General features: G+C 40.4%; 1 protein-coding gene across 2 annotated transcripts in view; it reads right to left on the bottom strand.

Moving 5' to 3' along the window:
* Srbd1 (S1 RNA binding domain 1) overlaps positions 1–9,573 on the bottom strand; it is a 192,486-nt gene extending 182,913 nt beyond the window's left edge. The window contains exons 1-4 of one of the 2 annotated variants that reach the window (XM_070025511.1): positions 9,462–9,573; positions 3,670–3,749; positions 1,955–2,132; positions 804–1,172 (exon numbers count right to left, since the gene is read on the bottom strand). In XM_070025511.1, the coding sequence (XP_069881612.1) occupies positions 804–1,172; positions 1,955–2,132; positions 3,670–3,749 (627 nt within the window). In that variant the 5' untranslated portion in view covers positions 9,462–9,573. Of the gene's footprint in view, positions 1–803; positions 1,173–1,954; positions 2,133–3,669; positions 3,750–8,989; positions 9,001–9,461 lie in introns of those variants that run through there. The other variant, XM_070025512.1, reaches the window with a different exon arrangement.
* Positions 9,574–23,127: the final 13,554 nt, after the last annotated feature.

Here is a 23,127-nt window from a genome sequence, read left to right on the forward strand (position 1 = left end):
TCCATCTCAATAACAACAACAAAAGCTTGGCATGGTAGTGTGCACCTATCCTCCTTCGGTATCCAGTAGCCTAAAATGAAAAAAGGCAACCCAGACAGTACCAAATTGGGTAGTACTAAGATCCAGCAGAATCCCTGGGCTGCAATACAGTAATGCACAGAAAAAAAAAAAAGAATGTACATCAACATCCCCCTAAAACAAACAATAGCAAATAAGGTCACTCCTTCAATCTGAAATAGTTCCAGAATGTGCTGGAACAGACAAAGGGTTAAAAACACTGCTCATGAATCACTCTTCTGCCTCCTCTACTATCCCTAAACCTATCTGGGAAAAATAAACCTGGGAGCAATCTTAGTTTCCCCTGTAGAGATATAATTCTGGCACTGCAGTTTGGAATTCTTACAGAATTTTCCTATAAGAAAAATTGCTAGATCTCATTCATAGCATATTATAGTATGCTAAGTATGTTTATAAACATAAACAGCAATGACCCAATTATCTGTGCTGCTTTTATGGGAAATACAGTTCAAGCTCTGAACAAAAGTTTAACAATCAACCTTTAAGGGCCCATCTGTTGGCGGAATCTGTGTTCATAGTGTACATGCTCTGATGCAATACTACAAAGACCCTTCTTCACAGCTCTTAGCCACAGAACTGATGATGATAAGCCATAATACAAATCAGTAAGCCTGATGCCTGAACTCACTGGCAAAATGAAAGAGCTTTCCCTTAGAGAACACAACTCTTACATTAGTCAAAAAGGTATCAAAGCAACTAACATGTCAGAAAATGACTGAACATACCTGTACTATGTCCCAGTTCATTTCCATCTCTTCTTTAATATTGTTGGCACTAGATGGAAACTTGACAGGCTGCCCCTGGGGGCATGCTTCAGTCTTCATTCTCTTTAAAGGGGACTGACCAAATGTGAAATCATCGTCTTCTTCCTTCTTACATGCCCCTTCCTGCATGGTACTTGTTGATGGCATTTCTATATTGCTACACCCACCCTCTAAGGTGCTGGTTTGGGCAGTTTCTCCATCAACTTTCAGTCTTTTGGTGCTTGGGGCTGAAATTTTTCCCTTTGTCTTCGCTGTTTTCCGAGTCTGTGCAGTATCCAACTTAGTTTTTTTCTCTTTCAAATCAACATCAGCAATAGCCACAGAGCCATTCTATCAGACCATAAAGAGAACACATGAGAATTAGAAGAACTAATTGCCCTGAAATATTCATAAAATATTCATAGCCTGTTGTGAGAGAGTCTGAGCTGCACTTGTTCAACCACAGTGCCAAGTTTATTAAACTCAGAAAAACTTATCTTATTCTAGTCTTATATGCTCAGCAAGCAAATTTCTAATCAATCAACTCCCGACTTAGTGTAAATTCCAAGCTGAAAATATGTTGGTTACACAAAGCTCAAGTCCTTATAACTATTTCAATATTATTAAGCCAGCACACTGGTTGTATTCATCACTCTTATGAGCATGTTAATGCAAAAATATCCTTCAGCGATATATTGGTTTTTTAAATGCTGACTTAGAAACCCAGTTCCATCACTAAACTGTGAACCATGAGCAAGTCATTTAATATCTCTTGCCTCTGCTTTCTTATCTATAAAATCAGGATAACTGCACATTCCTCAATGGTTGCTGCAAAGTTTAAACAAGAGCATGGTGAAATGTGGAGCATATTGCCTGGTGTTTAGTAAGCATACTACCACTGGTATTCCTAAGCAACCTGCTAGAAGAGCAAAAAGGAGATGGAGAAACATGATGGATTTAATAGTACTATTGAGACCCTTCACCAGGATACCACTACCCCACAGGTTTTGTCACTTCCATGCTTTGTTCTACTCTACATAATGCGAAAGTAATAAGAGGAAAAGACTTCCACCTACCACCTCCATGCAGCCGCTGCCCCTCCCCCTTCCCCCACATTTTGACACAGCACCTACCAGCTCCTCCTTAACAGCCACACCTTCTGAGCCATCACTCAATTGTAGGGTGTTCTTCTTCACCCGAGGTGCCCTCTTTGGTTTGGACTGCTTAGAAACAGTCTGCTTGCGGCTTCTTGGAACCTTCTTTTGGGGCTCCCAGGCACTATCATCCTTGTCATCCTCAGAGGCAGATGATCTAGGAATAAGTTGACAGAAGAATTTCCAGGAAAAATAAATGAAATAAAATATCCAAGAGAAAAAAAAAGAAGATACATGCTTCTTGGAATAATGATAAAGTCAGAGGTGTTTAGTATGGAATGGAATGTTATGAGCACAGAACGTTATTGGAAACAATTAAACAATAGTTGACTGGAGACCAATAACCTCCTTCCACCATACACTGCAAATTATAGGTCTCTCCATTTTCTTCTCACTTGACAAACAAATACAACGTACATACCACTTTATAACAGAAGAGGTCATTTATTACCTTAAGTACCCTACCAGTCAATGTAGACTTTTCCATTTTAACTTAAACACTTAAGTAATTTCCAATGTGCTGATCAAATTCATACAAATTTTATTAGATTATTTGATTCAATGAAAGGCGTAGTAAACAGCCCTACAAACATCCCAAATTAAGCAGAAAGTCATTTCTAGATCCTTCTGACTGTTACACTACTCTTTTTTCACAGAATGGATTTGTGCCCTTATTAGACTGGATCAGGTTCAGTTACTGTACTTTTCTAACAACTAAAACTCAAACTCACATCAAGAGCAGAGAAAAATCATCCATACTAAAGTCTGTTGAAAGAACATGGTCCTCCTGCCCACTCAGTAATTCTATTTTTACCTAATGTAAGAAGACAGTACTGGGAAGAATAACAGCTTCCCTCACTGAGACTACAGAATGTAAATGTCTGCGTTTTTTTTTTTTGCTTGGAGGCAAAAATCTTATTACATAACTTCTTAGCTAAATTGTGCGCCAGGAAAGTGTAATTATGACAAGCTAAACCACTGATATCCTGTAAGTGAGTTTTCTTCACAAGTGGATACTAATACAAACACCAGCAAAATCATGAGAACACAAGAACTGTTGATTCCAAAGGAAACGGAATGAGAAAACCAAGGAATTAGAAAACCCAGGTTCCTTTCTACTGCCCATTTAGCAGGATGACATCTTTCCATTACCTCCAAGCAAGAGTGCTGATAAACACAATTTAACGTTAAGTGCCATAGAAAGTGTTTTTCATTATTATGAAGAAAACACAACCAATAGAATCATATTGTTACATGAAACAGTTCTGAGCAGCTAGTCATTCTTCATCAGGCGAGCCCTGGGCCACATCTGGCTTACACCTCTCAGAGCATATCCTAAAGCCTTTTAGAAATTCCACTCTCCTGGTTTTCCTCCTATGTTCTTAAAGTTTCTCCTTAGTTCTTGTGACTCCCTTCTCTTTTTCCCCAACTTTTAAATGGTAGAATGTTACATAGTATATTTATGTTATACATTCTATATATATTGTATATTTAGTTAGTTACTTTCTCTTTCCTTAACCATGTTAGACAAAGCCTGGAACACAGAATGAATTCAATCAACATTTATTGTACGAATGAATGAAAAAAATACAAATTTCTTCCACCCAAATGACTTAAGTTTGTAAGTGACAGAATGCTCTTAAAACATTCATTCATTCTCCACCACCACCACCATATTAAACCAATATGCTTACAAATCAGAGATGTAAGAAAAATCATCTTTGGATACTGAAGTCTGGACTTGTGCTTTTGCTCTTCTTGGCAATGATGACATCTGAAAGAAATGGAATAGGAAGTCAGTGTGACTTGAATAGTCTAGTCACTTCATTTGGCTATAAAATGATGTGGCATTCAAAAACTTGCCAATTGTTCCATAGCTACAAATTGCTGCCATGAAAGGGAGAAAAAAAAAGAGTGGCTTATTTAAAAGTCCAAACTCTAAACTCCCCTGCTCTGTAACTGCTGAGTACAAGAACAGCTAAACCAGGCATAGTGGTACATGCTTCTAATATCACTACTAAGGCTGAGATAGAAGAATCATGAGTTCAAGGCCAACCAGACCTACATACTGAAACCTCTTTCAAAAAAAAAAAAAATCAACATTTTCACATGCCGTATGAACTTGAACCATATGTTCAAAAATAAAAATTCCTATGGGTAACAATTCTTAGTTTCTTAGAATTATATACTATCAATTAGCAAAGTGCAAAGTACTTATTAACTATATCTCAAAGACAAAAAAACTTCTAACTTTTCACAACATATAATAAAGTCATTTCTACATAGTTAGCAGTAAAATATGACACTAATTACTGGGTACCAGTGGTTTACAGCTACAATCCCAGCTACTCAGGAGACTGAGACCTAAAGGATAACAGTTCAAAGCCAGATAAGAGAGATGAGTCTTCAAGACTCCATCTTAAATTAACCAGCCCCCTCCCCCCCAAAAAAAATCTAGAGGCATAGCTCAAGTAGTAGAATGCTAGCTGAGTAAGAAAAACAAACAATAACGTAAGGACTAAGGTCAATATCTGGTACTCAAAAAAAAAAAAAAAAAAAGAGCAATCACCAATTACAAGAAGTAAACAGATTTACTTGAACTGGTAAGGCTTATTATCTCAAGAATGTGTGTCAGACCATAAAAATTCCCTTACATGATGACATGCTTGAAACCCTTTAGACAAGTTCCCAAACCAGTCATACATTAAGCATAAAGTCTCTGGTTCTACCATCTACTTAGAAGGGGAAGTAATACCTTGAAGAACTATTAAAAAGGTTGTCACAAACTTGAACATGTTTTCCAAGTAGCTACAGCTCAACTCAGTCTTTAAGTACAAAACCACAAGGCAGAGCTGTGCTAGAAGGACTAGATGAACTAAAGGACAACAGTATCCAGGAAGAAGACAGGAAAACCTTTCACATTTTCTGCACTCTCTTGTATAGGTTTTTATGGCCATGTAGGTCATCCTTCCTCAAGTAAGTAGTTCTAGGTATTAATCCCATGATTTCTGTGTTTTGTGTATTTTACTATAACAGAAACATGGTAAAACAGAGGATGTTCATGTTTGGTAGGCAATTCAAACCGTCAGGATTATTCTGAAAATGTTTTGACCCTGATTGTATTCCTCTGAAGGAAAACAAGTATTTAATTTCCACTTGCAGATCATGAATAAAAATGTTTCCCACAGGGGCTGGGAAGGTGGCTCAGTGGTAGAGCGCTTGACTTGCATGCCTGAGGCCCTGGGTTCAATTCCTCAGCACCACATAAGCAAAAAGAAAAAAGCCGGAAATGGTGCTGTGGCTCAAGTGGTAGAGCGCTAGCCTTGAGCTGAAGAGCTGAGGGACAGCGCCCAGGCCCAGAGTTCAGGCCCCATGACCGGACCCAAAAAAAAAGTTTCCCACAATAACAAATAATTTTAAACTAAAGCAAAAACAAAAACAAATCAAAGTACTACAAATAAACAAAGATTATAATCTTGATTAGGATGAGGGAATATATTCTCCTAGGCATTAGCTCAAAATTCCAAAGCCATACCAAGCACCAGTGATTCATGTCTATAATCCTAGCTACTCAAGTAGCTAAGATCTAAGGATCATAGTTCCAAGCCAGCCCAAGCAGAAAAGACCTTGAGACTCCTATCTCTAATTCACCGAGTGCGAGTCATGAGCAGAAAAAAAACAAGAGCACAAAGTCCTAAATTCAAGCCCAGTATTGGGGTATGAACGCACACACACTCACACAAAATCCAACGCTAAAAAGACTGACAGATATTAAAATTAAAATCCTAAGCAGGCAGTGGCAGTATTGGAGAACCAAACCAATTCACCAAAAACCCACAAAAGCAGTTATATATATTTTGGGGATCAAAGATAAGGGGCTGGTGCTAAATATAAGCTATCCAACATAAAGGAAGAGTTCTTGGAATCCTACCTTACATAATATTAGGTACCTCCTGTAGGAGGGAAAAAGTCTGAAAGTTTATTCTCCAGAGAAAGTTAAAATAGAGCCAACAGACTACATGAAGACTACATATAACTACATTATTCAACTACATATGTACAACTACATCAGAGTACATATATGTGCACACATGGGAACAATACAGACAATGCTAGGCATAGAGCACCCAATTTTATACTTCCACTAAAATCTCAAACCACCACTAGTAGGATTCTTATCTTACATGAAAAAGAAAGACTTCAAAAGGTGCTAAGCTCCTGTCAAACACCTTATAACCATTCCCAACACCTGAAGATACCATGTACAGTCTATCTCCCTTCTTCAGTTTCACTTTCTACAATTTTGGTTACCCTCAGACAATGGTGATGCAGGAAAAAAAAAGATGGGAAGGAAGAATCTTCAAGAAAACCATAGGCCAATTTTTTTTTGGGGGGAGGGGGTTGGTCATGGGGTTTGAACTCTGGGCCTGAGCACTGTCCCTCAGCTCTTCAGCTCAAGGCTAGCACTCTACCACTTGAGCTACAGCGCCACTTCTGGTTTTCTGATGGTTTATTGGAAATAAGAGTTTCACCGACTTTCCTGTCTGGGCTGGCTTTGAACCGTGATCCTCAGATCTCAGCCTCCTGAGTAGCTAGGATTACAGGCGTGAGCCACTGGCGGCTGGCTCAAGCCTACTTTTAAGAGCATACATAGAAGCTAGAAGTTATTTATGAAAAATTATCTGTGCCAGGTATTCTCACACTCCTCCCATGTGTTACTTTATGTCATAAAGCTTGTTAGACTAAAATCTTGCCCATTCCATGTTCTAAATAGCCATGTGTCCCTTAACAGGGATACATTCTAAGTCTGCCATTGAGAAGACACCATAGTGTACTTATACAAACCAAGAAAGCTACATGAAAAAATTGATACAATTTATGGACCCTATTTACCTATCATTATGCTTCTCAGCATCCAACATCACAGCACGAGTATGCCTATGTGTTCTATTTACTAACAATTCTAACTCTCTCCATCCCAACCTTTCACATAAGATTCAGATCTAATAAACTGCCTGCCTCTGAAATTATTTAGATGGCTCATGGTTACCTAAAATTTAATTTAACCATCCACAATGCAACTCCTTCAATAACTAGTTTTTGTCCTAGAGCCCATTACTACACCATTTTTCCCCCACATCAATAAATGGCACCTTTTACTAAGCCACTCTGAAAAATTTAAACAACTTCAGAGATATAATTGATGTAATACACTTCATGTCTAAAGTGTTCAATATGATCAGTTTTGACATGATGTATATACATTACTACAAGATGACATAACCATCATCCTCTAAAGTTCCATTTTCTAAACCAGAACATTACAAATCTTTTTTTGCTTCGTTTTCATCTCCCATATCTAGTCTATTACTAAGTCACAAAAATTCTTCTTCTAAAATATAATAAATCATTTTGATCACCAATGGGTCCTCATCCGAGTCTGTTTTCTGTTGCCTTAACGGATATCAAATTGGATAATTTACGAAGAAAGAAATTTTCACAATTCTGCAGGCTGGCAAGTATGCCTTCTTGCTGAGTTAGCTCATGGCAAAAGGCTACAGAGAGCTTTCCAGCTCAGGTTTTGCTTCTTCTAATATCATGGGGTCATGCCTCAGGACTTCATGCAACCTTAATTGCTTCCCAAAGGTCCTACTTCCAAATACAACACATAAATAAATTTGGAGATGAAGTTACCAACACAAAAACTTTTGGAGGACATATTTCAAACAGTAGCAATCTGCATCTCTCATCTAGAATATTATAATATCTTTTGCCTGCCCTCTCTGCTTCCAGTCTTGCCTCTACACTTCATTCTCCACATAGTAACCTAAGAGATAATTTAGAAAATTATTTTAAAAACATTCAGTGACCTTCCATTTTCTCTTCTTAAGAATAAAACCATAGATCTCTGCAGGAATGACCACTCCTTCCTTTTCTTTTCTAATCACTTTTATTCCTTGCTGTAGCTCCTCAGCTCCTGTGACACTCTTTCAGTCTCAGTAACAAGCATGATTCTTTCCCACCTCAGGTACACTCTAACTGAAAGCACTCTCCTCTTAATTGAATGTCTGGCTACATCTCATACCTTAAATCTCAACATAGACCTAAAATGGGTATCTATACTTTAAAAAGGGGCCTATCTTTGTTCCTTCATAAAATTTGTGCAACATATTTTAGATTATACCTTTGTTTTATGTCAGAATCTCCTCCATGCAGTAAACACTATAAAGAAACATTTGCCTTAGTATCCCAGAGCCTAACCTTTAATGGCTGCTCGTTTAAGAATTTATAAAATAAACATAACATATACAAGCACAGTCTTTATAGGGGAATATACATTTATTTTCCATCACTGTTAGGCAATCACATATATAACATTCACTAATTTCTTGAAAAGGTGGTGGCACATAAGAAGATTCTTAATCTTTAGTGATCTAATAATTCCTTCTTCCAAGCTATCTTTCCCCCCGCCCCTCCCCTCCCGGTCCTGGGGCTTGAACTCTGGGCTTCTGCGCAGTCCCTGAGCTTTTTTGCTCAAAGCGAGTGCTCTACCACTAGAGCCACAGCGCCACTTCCGGCTTTTTTAAGTAGTTAAGAGTCTCACGGAGTTTCCTGCCCGGACTGGCTTCGAACTGCGGTCCTGATCTCAGCCCCCTGAGGAGCTGGATTACAGAAGTGAGCCACCGGCGCCCGGCTTTCCAAGCTATCTTATCTGTGGGCACATGAACATATCCTAAATTAGTAACTTAAACAGAGCTGTGATGTTACTGAGGGAAGAGGCACTACAAACTGAGGAAAGTGAAAATCGGTTAGAACCTACACAAAAATAAAAATAGCAGGAAAGCACGGAAAGTTCAAGAATGGCAGAAAGGAACAACTTCTCAAAAGCAGTGCTTCAAACGTCAGCACAGATCCCCCAAGTTATCTACACAGAAGAGCTGGAAAAAGTCTTGGAGACGGGGCAGCCTTTGCTGCATGGTTTTTATAAATCAAGACTCGGTGGAGCTGGCTTACACAAAGGCAAAGGCAGCAGGCAAAGGGCTAGAACGGAGCCCCCGACACCAGGACTAGCGCTGTCCCACCCCACACAGCCAGTAACCGCGTGCTGCTGCGTGAACAGCTGGAGGAAGGCGGCCAGAGCTGCTACTCATTCTCCGGCGCAAGGCCTCCGCGATGCCCAGCACGCTCGGGACGCACGACATGAAGGTTCTGTCGGGCACAAGAACATTCAAGGCTCGCCCGGCTTCCCCGAGCCAGCCCCGGCGGGAGCGGCGGCCTCGGCGGCGAACGCCCCGGCGGGACGCGCAGCCACGAGGGTCTTCCGGGCACACACCGCTGATGGCCATCAAACGTCTCGCTGTTAAACACTGTTTGCTCTCAAATACGAGCTCTGAACTCGTTTTTTAATGGCCCCAAAAGTACCGGCGCCCGGACAAGGCTTCAACCGAGCCCTCCAAAGAGCAGCTCCGTCCGACTCACAGCTCACCTTCCCGCCCAGCTGGTCGTGAGAGCCGAGTCTTGTATTGCCACATCTTCCGGTTCCCGCCGGAAGTTTTTCAAACACAGGAAGTCCCGCCTTACTTCTCTCAGACCCGGATAGCAACAGGCCAGCCGGGGGGCGGCACATAATGGGGGACAGGGCGGGGTCAAATAGGATGGAGGCGGGGGCAGAGGGAGGAGGCGGGGGTTGAGCGAAGGAGGGACCAGAGTGAAAGGTGGGGAGGAGGGCGAACGTGGAGTGAATCAGAGCTGGGAGGTGGGGCCAGCGTGGATAGGCGGAGCCAGCGTGGATAGGCGGAACCAGCGTGAATAGGCGGAGCCAGCGTGGATAGGCGGAGCCAGCGTGCATGGGCGGGCCAGCGTGCATGGGCGGGCCAGCGTGTATGGGCGGGGCCAGCGTGCATGGGCGGGGCCAGCGTGCATGGGCGGGGCCGGCGTGCATGGGCGGGGCCGGCGTGCATGGGCGGGTCCCGCGTGCATGGGCGGGGCCGGCGTGCATGGGCGGGGCCCGCGTGGAGAGTCTCCCCTCTTTGCTGTCCCCCTCCTCCTGCCGTTCCCCCACCACCTCTACCTCCCCCCGCACCACATCCACACACGCCGTGAGTGACCCCCACCCCGGGACCAGTGGATGAACTCAGCTCCAGCCCAGGAGCTCTTCCTAGGATCCCGCCGGTGGTGGAAGCGGAGGCGTGACTGATGCAGACATACTCTTAGTTCTTGCTCTTGACACGCTTTTAAACTCTTTATCTATCCTATTTTAACTTCCTCCGAGTAATGGTCTTTCTCATTGCATTTTCCATTTGAAGAGTTCAGCTCTTATCGTTAGCCTCCGGCGGGGGCAGATGTGCTTAGCGTACTTCAAAGTTTTCTAAACCCTGCAATGCCGTTTTTGCGGCAGGCTACTGAAAATATCCAAGTTCTGCCGTCTCTGACGACCCTAAGGCCTTAAGGGAAAGCTTTCGCCGTGCAGTCTTCGCCGTGCTGGTCTCAGTCTCGGTCTGGACTGCCAGGTACACTGCCACGTAGCTAGCTGGGTTGGAAAGCTCTCAGGAACTTCCTGGTAGACCTATCCAAATTGCTGTGTGTCCGGTACCTGTTTGCACTGCCTCCTCTGTCTAACCCTTTACCTGTTAAGATACCTGGCACATTAGGGATCCTCATCAAGTCTCTTTACTTAAATTCAGTGCAAGCCTGGTCACTTGTTCTTCTAGGTCAAGAACAGAAAAACCTAGTCCTATTTCATTTTCAGACTCTTGGAAAGTGCTATGATTAAACTAGCAACCTGGTATCCAATGAAACTAAATTGTAAAGTTAGGAAAAACGAGGCTGTTGTTAGTCTAGAATTTAGCAGACCCAAAACACCATGGGTTTGTTTTAGAAGATTCTCAAGAGCAGTTTTCCACTGCTAAAGACTCATCTCCAGAGCCCAGCAAGGTATTGAAACAAACTGTGAGCAGACCTTCTGAACCCCCTAAACTGAACACATAGTTTACTGAATAGTTTTTGTAATGGGAACAATAGCAGGACTGTTTTTAAGCTTGGTAAGTCTAGTTTTCTATATCTAAAATCATTGGCTACCAAAGATCAGTTTCTGAGATTAAGGGTTTGTTTATGTTTTGATTTGATTTTTTTCCTGCTTAATTTCCAATCGTACATCACCTTTTCTGAGTAGTTTTTGAAAGTCTGGAACTGTCTGCTACAACTAGTCTGTTCTACATAAAATTAATAGTCCTGAAGGAAATCTGGAGAATATATTATAGTTCAGTATTATGAAAAGAGAAACCAGCTGATAAAAGTGAACAATTATTTACTATTACCTCCTTTGGATGTCATATTGTTGCAGACAGGTTTAAGGTAGGTAATAGAGAGGGTCAAGGTGAATCAATACTCTTTTAAGGCTCTTGGCATAATTCATGCACTGGAGGAATTTAGGAGCAAGACTGGAAACTAAAAACAGCCACAAAGATCCAAGCAAGACTGTCTAGATTGAAAGGCTACATTTATCAGGTGGTAGCCCACTAGAGAATGAAGAGAATAAGAACGGAACAGCTGTTGGATCTTGACCAGCCCTCTGTCTTTAACCTTCCTCTTAGGAAAGAGAAAAAACTATTCAGCTAAAGTTAAAAACCTGGTATGACATCTGGAAAATATAAAACCTATTATAGAATCCTCTAAAACTAAAACACATATGCAATGCCCTACTCCAAAGGCAAGTAAGATTGTCCAGAGAATTTTTCTTGGAATTTTTCAAGAGAACCACTCCCACTACAACCTGCTGAGGAAAATTTGTAATCATTAGAGTATAAACCAGGCCCCACCACTAAAATTGCTTTTTTTGTCTCGGACCTTGCCCAAGCTATTGTTTACTTTTGGATCCCAAATGCTGAATTCCAAGAACTTAATGGGTTTAGACTCACAGCCTAAAATAATTTGGACACTTATCTGAGACTATGTAATAAAGTTTGGGAATAACTAAAACATATTTTGGATTACTTACAGCTTGTTTATTTTGAAATTCTAAAACACATCTCTTCCTATGATGCTTATAGGTACTTTGTCATTTGTATGTTAGTATCTGTTTTCTAATCCTTTCTCCATGAATCAGTCTCTGTCAGGAGAATATATAATAATAATAATAGCAATAACTTACCTTTATTGATTGCCTACCAATTGCCAAACAGTAAGTTACTACATTTGCATATATTTTGGTATTTAATACACATTTCAGAAAAATGAAATTTTGTTATTATCTTTATATAAATGAGAAAAGCAAAGCATAGAAAAGTTAAAATATATCCGAGGTCAATCATTAAACTGCAAATCACTGATTCAGACCCATTATTGTACCTTATTCAAAAGCCTTTAAAGACATCCCTGAAACATCAGCTTGAAGAAAGATCTTGTCTGTTCCAACTATGTTGCTCTCTGCATTAGTTTGAATCTTTGAGATGCTCAGAACTGCTCAGACTTATTAAAAAAAAACACTAAATGAAGTACTAGCTAATCATTTGAAACATAACAAGAACAAGTTTACTACTGGCTTCAAACTAATTAAAATTCCATGAGAGTATTTTTTTATATAGATGTAACTGTTTCACAAATAAAACAGTAAGATACTTGGATCTAGAAACTAAGCCTAGATCATTTTTTTAGCCTCACTGCCCCAATTTTCACCTGTGCCCAAACAAACCTAATAATGCTTGATGAATGATAAGCACTTAATTAACAAAATGATAGAGTAACTCTTATACCTAAGAATGTGCCTGGGATAAGAAAATCCTTCTTCATACTAGAAAAAGTCATCTAATGTTCCTGCCATACAAAAGGCAGGTTGCTATTTTTAAAACCAACTGTTCTCTTGAAAATTCAAACATTTTATTCCTTAGAGTCATTTTACTTAGCACCCTGGTTAATTTTAGGTGTCAATTTGACTAAATTAAGAGATACTCAGATAGCTGGGAAGATGTTATTCCTGGGTATGACTGTAATAGTGTTTTGAGAAAAGGCTGACATTTTAATTTAGTGGGCTAAGTAAGGAAGATCCTCACACGTTGTAGATGGGTACCATCTACTTGATTAGGATCTGAATAGAAAAAAATAGATGAAGAAAAGGCAGATTCTCTTCTGGAGCAGGGATATCCCTTTTCTTCTGCCCTTAGAAAGAACTCTTAAGTTCTCTGGCTTTTGGACTCTAGGACTTTTACTACTAATAGTCCACCAGCTCTCAGGTCTTGGGCCGTAAAATAAGTTACAGCATCACTTTCTAATGCCTTTGAATCTTGACTAAGATATGCTCCCAGCTTCCCTGGTTCCCCAACTTTTCAGAAGGTATATTGTGAGACTTGATATACTTAGCCTACTCTATTAAAGAGCCAATTCTCCTAATAAATCCATCTATATTGGTTTTGTTTCTCTGTAGAGCCCTGACAAATATAATTAGCAATTGTGGAAGTGTTTCAGATTGGAGAAACACAAATTAAAACTGAACCTAAGTTCGTGCATATATCTCATGCCTAGTTTCTTCCCCTACTTCCAGAAGCTCTTTTCCTAAAAAATAAAACTCGATGCCCCTCAGTAGATGAATGGATCAAGAAAATGTGGTATATATACACAATGGAATTCTATGCCTCCGTCAGAAAGAATGACATTGTCCCATTTGTTAAGAAATGGAAAGACTTGGAAAAAATTACATTAAGTGAAGTAAGCCAGGCCCAAAGAAACATAGATCCCATGGTTTCCCTTATTTGCAATAACTAGCATATGTCTGAGTCAAGCAGAAAAGGGCAGATAAGTTGATGTTAGGGAAATGAACCCTAAGATATGTATTCAAATTTTTTTCTTTCATGGGATTGTTTCTAACATATTTATAAGATTATTTCTTTGTTGCTTGGTATTTCCCTCCCCTACGGTATAACCCCTGCTTTCATTGTATTTGATGTTGGTATAATTTGTGGAGGAGAAGGGAAAAAACAAATCATTTAAATAGGGATACAGGTGGACCCATTGCAACAATGAGACGTACAAGTGGTTATGTCAAAACAAACTTTACAACTTTGGTGGGGGGGGGGAGGAGGGTTGGGTGGGGGGGCGGGGAGAGGATAGGATGGGAAGGGGAAACAAAGGAGGAGGCTGCAATGCTTGATAAGAAGTGTTCTCATTATCTTGCCCATGTAATTGTAACCCCTCTGTACAGTATTTTCACGATTAAAAAAAAAAGAGAGAGAGAAAACTCATTGATTCCAATGAGCTGTTCTGAATAATTCAGCTAGTGATTTAGATATATCCTACAAAATCTAAAATCAGGAAACAAAGGACTACCTCTGTTTCCCAAAAGAGAAAGTTCTTATTAAGTGTAATGGACTATAATGGACTAACCTGGCACATAGAACTTACAAATGTGACCTGCCCTTGTTACATATGTGTGTGTTACATATATTTGTGTGTGTGTGTGTGTGTGTGTGTGTGTGTGTGTGTGTGTGTGTGTGTGTGTCTGTCTGTCTGTCTGTTGATACTGGAGGCCTGAACTCAGGGCCCTGACACTGTCTCAGCTTTTTCACTCAAGGCTGGCGCTCTACCACTTGAGCCACATCTCCACTTCTGGCTTTTTGCTAGTTAATTGGAGATGAGTGTTTCTTGGATTTATCTGACAAGGATGGCTTTGAACTTTGTTCTTCAGGTGTCAGCTTCCAGAGTAGCTAGGATTACAGGAATGAGCCATAGGCACCTAGCTCCTTACTCTTACTTTTTTTGTTGTTGTTGTTGGTTGCAGGGCTTGAACTCTGGGCTTGGGCGCTATCCCTGCGCTCTTCAGCTCAAGGTGAGCGCTCTATCACTTGAGCCACAGCGCCACTTCTGGTTTTCTAGTGGTTTATTGGAGAGTCTCACGGACTTTCCTGCCCTGTCTGGCTTTGAATTGTGATCCTCAGATCTCAGCCTCCTGAGTAGTTAGGATTACAGGTGTGAGCCACGGGCCTGGCAAATGTTTTTTTTTAATATATTTTATTTATTTATTTTTGTAGGTCATGGGGCCTGAACTCTGGGCCTGGGCTCTGTCCCTCAGCTCTTCAGCTCAAGGCTAGTGCTCTACCACTTGAGCCACAGCGGCACTTCCGGCTTTTTTCTGCTTATGTGGTGCTGAGAAATCAAACACAGGGCCTCATGCATGCAAGGCAAGTACTCTACCACTGAGCCATCTTCTCAGCCCTCATTACTCTTTAAATCAGTACCAGCATAGTTACAAAAGATAGTCTTATGTTAAGGCCTTATTTTTAGCCCAAAGTAAATTTGTCAATCTTTCTTATAAAAGAAGAAAGGACTCAAGGGATTAAAAACCCAAGTCTTAATTAAATATTAAATTGATCTGGAGGAGGCATAAATTAAGTCTGAAGAAGTTAACTGTACAGTTTTCTCAAGGAATCAGAGTCAAAGGATTACATGTATTTAAATTTCTCATGTAAAATAAAATTATGAGCTCTACATATTGAACTGTATTAAGTTTCTATCTTTTGTTAAAAACTTGAAATTTGCCGTGATTTATCTTGCTTTTTTTTTTTTTTTTTTTTTTGGTCTGGTCATGGGGCCTGAACTCTGGGCCTGGGTGCTGTCCCTCAGCACTTCAGCTCAAGGCTAGTGCTCTACCACTTGAGCCACAACGCCACTTCCGGCTTTTTTTCTTTGTGCTTATGTGGTGCTGGGGAATCGAACCCAGGGCCTCACGCAGGCAAGGCAAGCACTCTACCACTGAGCCACCTTCTCAGCCTCTTGCTTATTTTTCTTATATCCCAAGACATTTTGTAATAGACACAATTAGAAACAAAATTAACACCTTAAAAAAAACTTTAGCAGGGGCTGGGAAGGTGGCTCAGTGGTAGAGCGCTTGCCTTGCATGCCTGAGGCCCTGGGTTCGATTCCTCAGCACCACGTAAGCAAAAAGAAAAAAGCCGGAAGTGGCGCTGTGGCTCAAGTGGTAGAACACTAGCCTTGAGCTGAAGAGCTGAGGGACAGCGGCCAGGCCCAGAGTTCAGGCCCCACGACCGGACCCAAAAAAAAAAAAAAAAACTTTAGCAATAGGTGAAATACTGTTGCAATTGTATAGTCCACCATTCCAACCATCACTTCCCTGGTATACAAACTCTCTACTGGATCGGTGGGGTTCAGACACAGACATACTGAAAACTTTCTCTTTGTATAGTTTCTGGGATTCACTTTCTTGAAGTTGTAAAATTTCCATGAAACAGCCTGAGCTTAAGTATGGAAACCTCAAAGCTCATTCAGATCCTAATGATACAGATCCTAATGTAATGAATGATGCTAGACTTGTTTTAGTTTGGGCCAACCATAGGGAGACACATCTGGACACTATACATCAGAAGTAGGTTTTATATCTAGTAACTTTGGCTCATATTCTAGCTTAATCATCTGAAAATATCCTATACTACTTGCTTGAAAACCTCATCTAGAAATGCCCATAATCCGCATTTTACTTTATATACTTTCCTTTATATACTCACTAGAATTCAAAATCAAGAAAACATTGTTTGTTAGATAGTCTATGTCCAAGTTTGTTATTTATTATAAAGTCATATTTATTGGCTAGGCACAGTGACTCATGCCTGTGATCCCAGCTACACAGAAGATAGCTAGCTTGGGCAAAAGGTTAGTGGGACCCCTATCTCAATCAATAAGCTGGGCATGATGATGATAATGCTGGTGGTCCTACCTCCTTAAGAAGCTATAGGTAGGGCTGGGAAGGTGGCTCAGTGGTAGAGCGCTCGCCTTGCATGCATGAGGCCCTGGGTTCAATTCCTCAGCACCACATAAGCAAAAAAGAAAAAAACGGAAGTGGCGCTGTGACTCAAGTGGTAGAGCGCTAGCCTTGAGCTGAAGAGCTGAGGGACAGCACCCAGGCCCAGAGTTCAGGCCCCACAACTGAACCAAAAAAAAAAAAAAAAAAAGAAGCTATAGGTAGAAGGAGCACAGTCTGATCCTAGCCTTTCCTAGGCAAAATTTCTAAACCCTACCTAAGAATTAAAGCAATAAAGGGGTGGGGGTCATGGTTCAAGTGGTAGAGCACCCACTTGCCCTCCTAGAAACTGAAAGTGTCTGTATTAAAACTATAGTACCATTTTTAATAGAACTTATTTGAGGTATGGTTTATTTAGAATAAAACCCAAGTTTTTCTTTCTTTCTTTCTTTTTTTTTTTTTGTTGGTCGTGAGACTTGAACTCTAGGCCTGGGCACTGTCCCTTAGCTTTTCAACTCAAAGCTAGCACTCTACCACTTGAGCACAGTGCAACTTCCGGCTTCTTCTGTTTATGTGGTGCTGAGGAATCAAACCTAGAGCCTCATGCATGAGGGGCAAGCACTCTACCACTGAGCCACCTTCCCAACCTTCCTTTTTTCATTAGAAAGGGTCTCAATGAGGCTAGCCCATAGGCTAGCCTTGAATGCATGATCTTCTGCCTCATTGTCCCAAGTGCTGTGATCGGAGGCTTACGTTGACACTCCTAAAATTTGACTTTTCATTCAGACAGACTTATACAACTTCTAACCAAACCCACAACTAATAAAGGTTTTGAACATTTTCTAAGCAAAATCACAACCAATAAAGATTTTGAACATTTTCATCATGCCCCCCCAAGAGAAAAACAAATGCTCTTTTGTAAACAATCTTCTCCCCATCTCCCAGCACATAGCAAACCACTGATCTGCAATGATTTTGCCTTTTCCAGAATGTATACAAATGAATTACCACAGTATATAACCATTAGAATCTGGTTTCTTTCAGTTTGTGTGGTATGTTTGAGACTAATTCATATCACTGCATGTAGTTTATTTCTCTTTATAGCAGTTAACATTCCATTGTGTGAGTATACCACAGTTTATTTATCCATCCGTCAGGTGGACATTTAAGTTGTTTCTACTTTAGGGCATTATAAATAGAGCTGTTATGAACATACATGTACAAGTTTCTACGTGGACATATGTTTTCATTTCTCTTGAGTAAATGCCTCAAGATTATTGAGTCATACTGTGTGTTTTTAATTCTGTAAGAAACATCTAAATTATTTTTCAAACTGGACCATTTTTCATTCCCACCAGCAATCCATAAGAGTCTGACTTCCACCGTATCCTTGCCATAACTTGGTATTATCAGGATGGTATTTTCTCTTTGCATGCCAATTGGTATCTAAGGGTATCTCATTAGGGCTTTAGTTACTGTTTTTCTAATGACTAGTGATGTTTATTAGTAATGTGCTTAATTGCCATTTATAAATCTTCTTGGTGAAATTTCGTTTAAATATTTTAAATTTTTTCACTATATTTTTATTATTGAATTATGAGAGCTTCCATAATTGTGCCTACTAGTCCTTTATCAACTAAGACACCTGGCTTTAAGAATTGTAAGATAGCACTGGAAGCTGCCAACATAGTGGCACACAGAAAAAGGATTCCTTCTTTGGCCACAAAGAGAGCTCATCTACAGCCACATGTCATCTGAGAGAGTAGCTGATGGATTAAAGGCATGGCTCAAGTAATAGAGCCCTTGCATAGTCAACACCAGGCCTTGAGTTCAATTCCCTGAAAAAGAAACAATATGTTGACATATATTAATGTTCCTGACACGAACATCTCTGCAGACAGAAAATATTCTTTACAGAAAAATGACCCAATTTTACAGTGATATATGATAAATGTATGAGCTTAAAGTACATTAAATGATCATTTTAAAGGAATGCTTTAAAATGAAAATGACATAAGTTTTAGGAAATAATATGGAAAGTGAACTAGACCATAACAGAGTATTTGTCTAGACTAGACTGGGATCTAAGTATAAGAAAATCCAGTTAATTTACCACATGCTATTATTGGAACCTGCAAATTAGATTTTTAAAAGAAATAGGTATTACATACATTTAATGGCCTTTCAAAACTTTCTACCATGGGTTTTCATTAGTTTGGAGATCCCAGGCCTACAAATTCCCTAACTTCCAGGCTTGTTTCCAGAAATCATAAGCTGGTACTTCTCAAATTTTAACAACAAAAGAATCACCATCAGCAGGGTACTGGTGACTCACACCTGTAATCCTAGCTACTCAGGAGGCTGAGATCTGAGGATCCTAGTTCAAAGCCAGCCCAGGCAGAAAAAGTCCATGAGACTCTTATCCCCAATAAACCACTCAGAAAAATAGAAGTGGCACTGTAGCTCAAGCGGTAGAGCACTAGCCTTGAGCTGAAGAGCCCAAGGGGCAGTGCCCAGGCCTAGAGTTCAAGTACCACCACTGACAAAAAAAAAAAAATCACCATCAAATCCTCTTTTGAATATCTTCCCAGTTTCCAACTTCCAACCCCTTAGATCCCAAATTAATAAATCTAAGATGGTTTGTGTGTTTGTGTGTGTGTGTGTGTGTGTGTGTGTGTGTGTTATCATAGGTAAAATAAACTGAGCTAGTAGCAAAGAGCAAATAACTGCCAGAGTTGCCATGTGTGTGAAAATGCTAGGTAATCCTGATGGTGTATTTTATGTACTACAAAAAGACTTACCTAACACTTACTGGACACTGCATTTGAAAGTTTAATGTGCTGAAATGTACTGGTATTGGTATTGTCACCAGTCAGCTGAGGGTACTTCCGCTCTTTTCAGATGATAATCATGCATAGGTAAAGTATAACTCAGTACCAGCACTTCATGAGGTTAGGGTGTGAAGACTTTTTGTTGTCAGAGTTGTAGGTCGGGACATTAAATGCTTAGCCCAACTGCTAATATTACAGCCCTGAGCTTGGAATGTTGGGACCACCAGCTCTGGCTTGTGTTTGCAGGACTTTTGGGCTCTTTGTAGCTCTTGGTTTTTCTCAGGCTTCACAGTTTCAGCTCTCTGCTTCTATCTACTCTCTGGAATTACTCTTTTCCTTTTTAATTTAATTAATTAAATAAATTCCCCAGTCTTTGTCATATCACCTAGGGCCTTGAACATATGAGGCAGATACTTACCACTGAGCCACATCCTCATCCCACTAAGGAACTGTTCAACTGCTTCTAGCTGCTGCTTCCTGGGGCTGGCAACTCCGGCAGTTATTTGCTCTTTGTTGCTACCTCAGCTCGTTGTACCTATCATAACACACACACACACACACACACACACACACACACACACACACACACACACAGCTATAAAACACATGGAACTGGGCTATAGCAAGAGGAGTGCAATGTAGGTAACAGAGGAATACTAGGCTGCACCAAAGAGCATGAGAGAGAGGAGCCCTGATGACCCAGCAAACACACCACCCCTACATACTAATTAGCATGGAGGAGGGGAATGGTCTCCTTCTAGACCACACTGAGGACATCTGAAAGAAGGTTCCCTGGAGCTGTAGGTGGTATCATCTAAGGGTTATCTGAAGCTGTCATTGCCCAAGCAAGTTCTTCCAACCAATGTCTCAGTTGGAATAGTGGCTACTAGAGTTGCTGTGTTTTTTGGGGGGACTGGTACCAAGTCTGGATACCTGGTTACTCTGAAGTTTTTTCTACACCCTGGTCTCCATAAACAGCTCCCAGGTTTTCTTAGTGTTTAAAAGAGTTTTTAATTCATATATATTAGCTGTGCCAGGAACCGTTCATTGTGACATTCCCCTACATACATACAATGTACAGTGTCAACCTAATCCCTCCATGTCTCTCCTTCATCCCCTCCCCTCTCTTAATTTCAATAGACTTCCCTATTCTGTTTTCCTATATTCATATAAAGTATTTCCACCAGCTTCGTTTTAAAAACAGCTGGGACAGCTTGAGGTCCTGGGGTTCTCCTGAAAATAACAAGACCGAAGTTGCAGTTGTTACTGCCTGGGATATACCATTAGGAGCCCCAGCAATGTCATTTATAGTGCAAGAAGGCTTGGGAACCACTAAGATAATAGTAGCATCTCCCTATCTGGTTTTCCTCTCTGCCTGGGGTAGTGGTCTGGTTCTACTCTTAGATAGCTGCTGAGGGAGAGGGGCTAACAATTGTCAATTAAGCAGTAGAACTGCTCTCACCTAACAGCTTTTAGAGGAAAAAACATCAAAGAGTGCTTGCTACTGAAGAATCGAACCCAGGGCTTCATGCATGCTAGGGCAAGCACTCTACCACTAAGGTACATTCCCAGCCCTCAGTATGGTGTTTGAAAACAGTGCTTTATGGAGTTTAACTCTAAACATGCCCTTCCAAAAGGTGGACCAGATAGCTATAGTTCCTGCTATCCACCCCAACTACAGTTATATAGTTTATCAATTAGAAATATAATAGACAAGCTAGGTGCTGGTAGCTCATGCCTGTAAACCTAGCTACTCAGGAGGCTGAGATCTGAGGATCACAGTTTGAATCCAGCTGGGCAGGAAAAGTCTGTGAGACTCTTACCTCCAATAAAATACTCAGAAAAAGCTGGAAGTGGTGCTGTGGCACAAGTGGTAGAGCACTAGCCTTGAGGAAAAGAAGCTCAGGGACAGAGTTCAAGCCCCCCCCCAAAAAAAGAAGCCTGCAAAAAAAGACAATAGCTTAAGTTTATAGGTTGCTTAATATTTGACAATTGTGTAATAAGGACCCTACTGTGTTCCATGTTTCATGGGGTTTTTTTTTTGTTTAGCTTCTCAAGCTTTTAAATGATGTTTTGAGAGAGATACGTGATATATTTACCCCCATTTTAAGATGATGAAACAAGTTTAGGAGTTTAAGTAATTCACCCAAAGTTGCAATGCATAATTAAGAAAATCTATCAAAAATCTCACTGGGCACCAGTGGCTCACACCTGTAATCCTAGCTACTCAGGAGGCTGAGATCTGAGGATTGCAGTTCAAAGCCAGCCTGGGCAGAAAAAGTCCATGAGACTCTATATCTCCAATAAACCACCAGAAAACCAGAAGTAGCGCTGTGGTTCAAGTGGTAGAGTGCTCACTTTGAGCTGAAGAGTTGAGGGACAGTGCCCAGGCCAAGTTCAAGCCCCATGATTGCCACCCCCCCAAAAAAAAAATCTATCAAAAATCTCAAGAATGAAAACAAACAAAGCCTCTACCTATATAGAATACCTCAACTAAAGCCACATGTACTATCTATTCTGTGAACAAATTACCCCCAAGTGTCTTTAATGCCATAACTATTTTAAATATTTCCTAGTTCTTTTGGCAAAGTGATTAAATTGGAGTCAGTACCAGTGTCTATAGAAGAAGAAGATAAACTCAGAGGTATACTAAAATCAATAGCTTCAGCTGAGCATCAGTGGCTCACACCTTTTATCCTAGCTACTCAGGAGGCTGAGATTTTGAGGATGATAATTTAAAGCCAGCCGCCCCCCCAAAAAAAGTCCAAGAAACTTTGTCTCGAATTAACCAGCAGAAAGCCAAAATGATGAGGCTCATGTGGAGGATTTCCAGCCGTGAGCAAGTAGCCTGAGATTGCAAGGCCCTGAGTTCAATCCCTAGCATTGACATACATCATGACAGAAAGAAAAGTTATACTAAATCAAGAAACCCACTAATTCTTGAAGGAAAATTATAAGAAGATTTGGAATGTGATCTGGTGTTCAAATAAAACCACATTTTCTGAACCATGGATTAGAACACATTGTCTTTAGTTTGGAAAGTTATGAAATATTTTATGCTAGTTTCACATTAAATTATGTTGTAGTAGAGGGTAAATATATATAATTCAATTTGTCTTAATACTATAAATTTTGTAATTTTACGTATACCTTAACACATAAAACAGGAAAGCTGTTCATTTTACTCTTAGATGATTACTCTTTCTATATCCAACCAGCATTGGCTTGGACTCTATCTCTGTTTGAACGTCCTGGCCCTGAAAATACTATTTGTACTATGTATTAAGCTTTTTGGATTGTTGCCTAAATAGGCTTGGTATCTAAGCTGTGCAATAATTATCCATTATTCTGAAGTGTGTGTGTGTGTGTGTGTGTGTGTGTGTGTGTGTGTGTGTGTGTGTGTGTGTGTGTGTGTGTGTGTGTGTGTGTGTGTGTGTATCTGTCTGTCTGTCTGTACGGGGCTTGAACTGAGGAACTGTACTTACTTAACTTGTATTTTCTCATTTGAGCCACACCTCCAGCTCTGCTTCAGCTTACTTTACTATGGCTTTTGTGCATATATTACTCAGAGTAGTCTG

Source organism: Dipodomys merriami, unplaced genomic scaffold (assembly GCF_024711535.1).
Source record: "Dipodomys merriami isolate MVZ:Mamm:240054 unplaced genomic scaffold, mDipMer1.0.p SCAF_17, whole genome shotgun sequence".
In the NCBI taxonomy this organism is placed as follows: Eukaryota; Metazoa; Chordata; class Mammalia; order Rodentia; family Heteromyidae; genus Dipodomys; species Dipodomys merriami.